Consider the following 5,208-nt stretch of genomic DNA (forward strand, 5'->3'; position numbering starts at 1 on the left):
AACTGACATTAACTGACATCAACTGACATCAACTGTCGTCCTTCTGCTACTTTCTTCTGTTTTGTCTTTATGATTTGGGTTAACCGAAGTTATTGTTCGCTCAGCAATTACTTCTAGTCTTCTTTGTTGTGGTTATTTCTGCTAAGTTATTCAATATTTATTTGGTTTTGTGTGTTATTCGTGATTCTCGCCATTAATGATTTGCAGGTCTGTCAAATATCTTTTGGATGAAGTTAATTGAGCTGTTGTTCAGGCTGTAAAATGTTAGAAAGAAGTGAAACGGCCGTCACCAAGTGCCCAAATATCCACTAGTGTTGTCTTCCGTCTGCTTTCTTTGTCTGGGTGTAATCTAAAACCCACAGATATTTCAGTTACAGCGAAATCCGCGCACTTAAATAGCAGAAAAACATGTTTTAAAGTTTGTTCTCGATATGTGACTTGGATGATTAAAGTTACTTGATCAGATTTGTTGACAAATAATGTTCTGTTAATGAACTAATCAAGAAAAAAACAAGCAAATTAAACACACTACTGTGGTCTTTCGGAAATTGCGATGAGCATTATTTGTTGACATTTTATACACATTACTCACTTAATGGGGGAAAAAAAGATTTATAGCAGCTGATAAGTACCAAGAAATGTCACACATGAATGCCAAAGATATGTTTTGAGGTCATTTAGAGACGGTCCATTACAGAGTTTGTCCACTAGAAAGCACAGGACTTTATTTTCTTAGCTGTAAAATGTCACATTAAACTGAGCAGCAGTGTTTAAGTGTCCAAAAAAAAGGTTGTTTATGTTAAGAAATGAATACCAGCTGATAATGACATTATAAAAAAATGTAAAACTCTCAAACATCGATATTGGCTTTGGCCTCAAGTATCCAGTATCAGTTGTGCTATAATTACTGGAACGCAATGTTTTTTGATGCAGGAACACCATGGAGGAACAAACTGCGGACATAGAGGTGACGGTCAAAACATTAGACTCCCAAAGCAGAACCTACACTGTTGGTGCTCAGGTAAATTCATCCGTTCATACTGCAAATTCTGACGCGTTTTCTCATTTTCAGTCGGCCTTTTTTGCGGTAGTCGGACTCGTGTGTGTACCATCTTTTTTTTGTAGTTGACAGTGAAAGAGTTCAAGGAGCACATTGCCCCTTCGGTGGGTATCCCTGTGGACAAACAGAGGCTGATCTACCAGGGCAGAGTCTTACAGGATGAAAGGACTCTGACAGACTATAGTAAGTAACCGAGAGGAACGTGACATTTTGTTTTAAGGGCATTTGTTTTTGCAATTTTTCCTGTAATCCTGCTGCATGTTCATAAACTGGTTTTCTTATTTATTTGTCATTATTTGCACACTGATTCTTAACATTGAGTAGGTAAATAAAGAGGAATTTACTTTCAGGGTTGCTATTATTTTATCGTTCAGTTTTCTGTTTCTTCCTTTTATCATCACTATTGTGGGCAAAAGTAAAGTAAAGCAAGTTAGCTTTGTCAAACATATGGTTGCTTTGATTTCGCTCGCTTCTGTCTGTCTGTGTTTATACAGTATTCCTGGCTAAAGTAATTGGATATAACGTCAAGGCCTTCAGCAATGAATTTCTCCTGTTTCTCAAAACAAGCGCGACGTAAACTAACTATCAGATATGGACAGATGTAACCGTAGTTCTCTGTTGTTGTCCCAGATGTGGGTGGCAAGGTGATACACCTTGTGGAGCGGGCGCCGCCTCCGCCGTCCCAGCCTGGCTCGGGGTCGGGAGGCACTTCAGCCGACAGTGGGTCTGCCTCGTCCTCCCAGGGAACACCACAAGTGCCTCCACATGATCGCAACGCTAACAGCTACGTAATGCTCGGCACCTTCAACCTCCCTGTTAACATCATGGACCCCCAGCAGATACAGGTGGGTCCAGTTGGTGATTTGTTCAGGGAATTGAGTTGCAATGTGTGTGTAGGTGCCAGATTTGGACGAGGACAATGAAAAACGACAACATCTGCCGTCTATTTTGAGTCCAACAATAATATAGTGTGGCAATGCTGAATCAATGGAGAACTCTTTTAATATTTATTTTATTCTCCACAATTATAAATGTGCATTTTTGTTATTTATTCTCCCAGTGCTCTCACATCTGACATACCTCTCCGTATAACAAAAGGCAGTGTGAGGTCCAGCTCCCTATCTCTCTTACAGTCCAGTATTAAGAACAGCTGATAACTGTTATCCAGTGTGTTGCCCGGCCTTAATCATGTTTCATTTAATGACCGTTTGTCTTGCATGTTAGTTGTTGTTTTCAAAGGTGCTTTACTTGACTGCTGTTACTCTTGTTTAGATGTCAGTTCAGCAGATGGTGTCTGGCATGGGAGAGAATGCCAGGAATGCCAGAGTCACAACCAGCACTGGGGTAAGATACTAAGCCTGCTGATACGTATACGATCCTTAATAACATTATCCTGTGTTTGTTGATTGTCAGCTTTTCTATTACAGAGCAATGGGTCTGTGAATGTGCACATTGATATGGACCAACCAGTGCAAAGCGAGCCGAGGCTGAGGCTTGTGCTGGCTGAGAACCTACTGAGGGACATCAACGATATTATCCACAGGATGGAGGTGAAAGCTCAACCGTCCAATTACTCCAGTAACAAAGCTAAAGAGTAATCGCTGCATTATCAGTAACAAATTTTCCTGCTATCTATGCTGTCTTTTTTCAGGGTCAATCGAGCGACTCGTCCTCCCAAACAGAGACAACTTCTGCTGCTGCTGCTGGTGCTGCTGCTCCCCCTCCTCCTCCATCTTCATCTACATCCACTCCCTCCCCCTCTGCTCAGCCCATGGACACCTCCCCACCTCCAACTACTCCCCCACCTCAACCTACCTCTTCAGCACAATCTGAGGGACCGACACCCCAACCTGGACCCAAGTGAGACATCTTCTCTCTCTCTGTGACTCAGATCGTTACCCATGCCACATAGTTGAGGATTCACACAAGCATTTCTGTTTGTTTGTTTTTTAACTCCAAACCTTTTTAAGGTCATGACCACTTACCAGTTTTGTGAACAGTTATTGTGTTTGATTGTAATCAGCTTTGCCTTTCTTTCTTCTCCTAGTCATCCCAGCCCAGCTGAGTTGGCAGAGATGTTGACTGAACTGCGGCGGGTAGAGGAGAGACTGCAGCCGTTCATTCAGAGAGCGCACACCTTGCTAGAGACAGCCACTACTGCAGAATACAACAATAATAGAGTATGACTCAAAAAGCCAGATAATAATTAACTGCTCATCCTTGGTATCATTTATTTTATTAGAATGCCTGAATATCTTTTAAAATGTTTAATATTTCAAAAATTACCAAATCAAATCCTAAATTGTTAAATTCGTAAGGCAGCAGTAACTTAAATATCAGGTGATAATAATTATCATTATTATTTTTACGGGACAGTAAAGACACTTCCTGGAGTCTCCTGGCTAGTTGCCTGGTAACTGGGCCTGATCAAGAAATACTTACAAAAAACAGCACATTATCATTTTCACACTTCTGTTTTTCTAAGTATTAAACTTTGAGATATGTGGCAGTTAGTGAGTTTCAGAGGTGCTTGTTAAGATAAGATAAGATGTTCCTTTATTGTTCCCCCGCGTTGGGGGATTTTGTTATCGTTTGACAACCAGACTAGCTGTTTATCCCGTTGTGTAAATAAGTTAGCTGGCTGCTGATGGTAGACGGGTATCAATCTTCCCATCTGTTGGCAAGAAAACAAATAAATATATTTCTCATGATTTGTTTCTTTGTTGCCACAGGAGAGAGAGGAGGACCAGCGCACTCTCGTCCTGACATGGGAGTGTCTCCGTCTACTTGGCAACGCCCTCGTGGCCCTCAGTGACCTGCGATTGAACCTCATGAGCCCTGTGCCCCGCCACCTACATGTGGTCCGCCCGTTTACCCACTATGCTACCCCAGTCACTTTGCCTGGAGCTGTACACCACCACATCCCAGTGCAAGTAAGTGAATGCAAGCATATTTTAGTTAAAAGTTATTCAGCTGAACATTTAATATGACAAGACTGACTGTGCCTGCAATTTCACCGACAGATGAACCTCGGTGCCACGGTGACTGTTGCGGGTAACAGCACTGAGGGACAAGCTCCGCCTACCCAGTCGTCAAACCAGTCTGAGCAGGCAGGTCAGGGACAGACCTCCCCCCCACAGACTTCCCCTTCTAATCAGCAGGCTGGACAGGGACAGGCTGGCCCCCGGGTCATCAGGATCAGCCACCAGGCAGTTCCGGTGGTCATGATGCAGATGAACACGGATGGTGTGTTGTCCCCTACCCGCCACTGATTGAATGCTCGTCCACATCAAAGCTGTTTGTGTGTCATGTTGCCGGGCGACATTGGAGTTAAATGATTGCACGCTACAAAACACTACCGCATCAGATTTCTTTTCCCAATGTTTGTGGAATGATGACAAATGTACTCTTGTGGAGAGTGAAGTGCTGGCAATTACTTTAGGATTGCATGAAGAAGTTCAAAGTCTTTGTGTGTTGTTTTTGTGTGTATGTACAGGCCCAGGTGCAAACACTGCTGCAGCTGGACAGCAAATGCCTGGTCAACCAGGTAAGGCCAGTCGATTGTACAGCTGACATGTCACATTTTACATAGTCCAGTTTATCTTTTTTTCCAACTTGCAACAGTTAAGTTCAGTGAAACACAATGTATTGGTTCAGAAACAAATACTGATTTTTCAAATTCCTGAAACTTCTTCTCATTTTCTGCTGAGAACAGAAGTAAATCACGTTATTTAAACCCTCTGGTTTCTTCAGGTGCCCTCCCCCCTGACTTTATGCGGAATCTCATGCAACAGATCAGCCAATATGCCGCTGCTGTAGCTACTAGCGCCGCCACCGCCACTGTCGCTGGCCAACCGGTCCCACCCCAGCCCACTCCCCCTGGCTACAGCTCCACAGCCAACTCCTCAACTACCACCACGGGTCCTAACACACCCACCACCACCCCTACTGCTCCACCCCCACCTCCCCATACTGGGCCCCAGCCCCAGGCCAGGGTTGTGTTCACCCGACCCCCCTTTGCACCCAACATGCCCCCGCCAGCCTTTGGCACCCGGGGAACCACCATCAATGTGAGGGCTGCCATGCCAGGCCAGCAGCCAGGACAGGTGGGAATACATTTCTGATTTGATTCCTGTTTTTGTCCTTAA

General features: G+C 44.0%; 1 protein-coding gene across 2 annotated transcripts in view; it reads left to right on the forward strand.

The window, feature by feature from the left end:
• bag6 (BCL2 associated athanogene 6) overlaps window positions 1–5,208 on the forward strand; it is a 13,480-nt gene that overhangs the window by 538 nt on the left and 7,734 nt on the right. Inside the window, exons 2-12 of one of the 2 annotated variants that reach the window (XM_035673088.1) lie at window positions 934–1,021; window positions 1,126–1,243; window positions 1,691–1,905; window positions 2,333–2,404; window positions 2,488–2,610; window positions 2,712–2,920; window positions 3,108–3,240; window positions 3,793–3,993; window positions 4,084–4,306; window positions 4,557–4,607; window positions 4,814–5,166. In XM_035673088.1, coding sequence (XP_035528981.1) covers window positions 941–1,021; window positions 1,126–1,243; window positions 1,691–1,905; window positions 2,333–2,404; window positions 2,488–2,610; window positions 2,712–2,920; window positions 3,108–3,240; window positions 3,793–3,993; window positions 4,084–4,306; window positions 4,557–4,607; window positions 4,814–5,166 — 1,779 coding nt within the window. In that variant the 5' untranslated portion in view covers window positions 934–940. The remainder of the gene's footprint in view (window positions 1–933; window positions 1,022–1,125; window positions 1,244–1,690; window positions 1,906–2,332; window positions 2,405–2,487; window positions 2,611–2,711; window positions 2,921–3,107; window positions 3,241–3,792; window positions 3,994–4,083; window positions 4,307–4,556; window positions 4,608–4,813; window positions 5,167–5,208) is intronic. The other variant, XM_035673089.1, reaches the window with a different exon arrangement.

Source organism: Morone saxatilis, unplaced genomic scaffold (assembly GCF_004916995.1).
Source record: "Morone saxatilis isolate NCDOM2014 unplaced genomic scaffold, NCSU_SB_2.0 Contig24, whole genome shotgun sequence".
Lineage (NCBI taxonomy): Eukaryota > Metazoa > Chordata > Actinopteri > Moronidae > Morone > Morone saxatilis.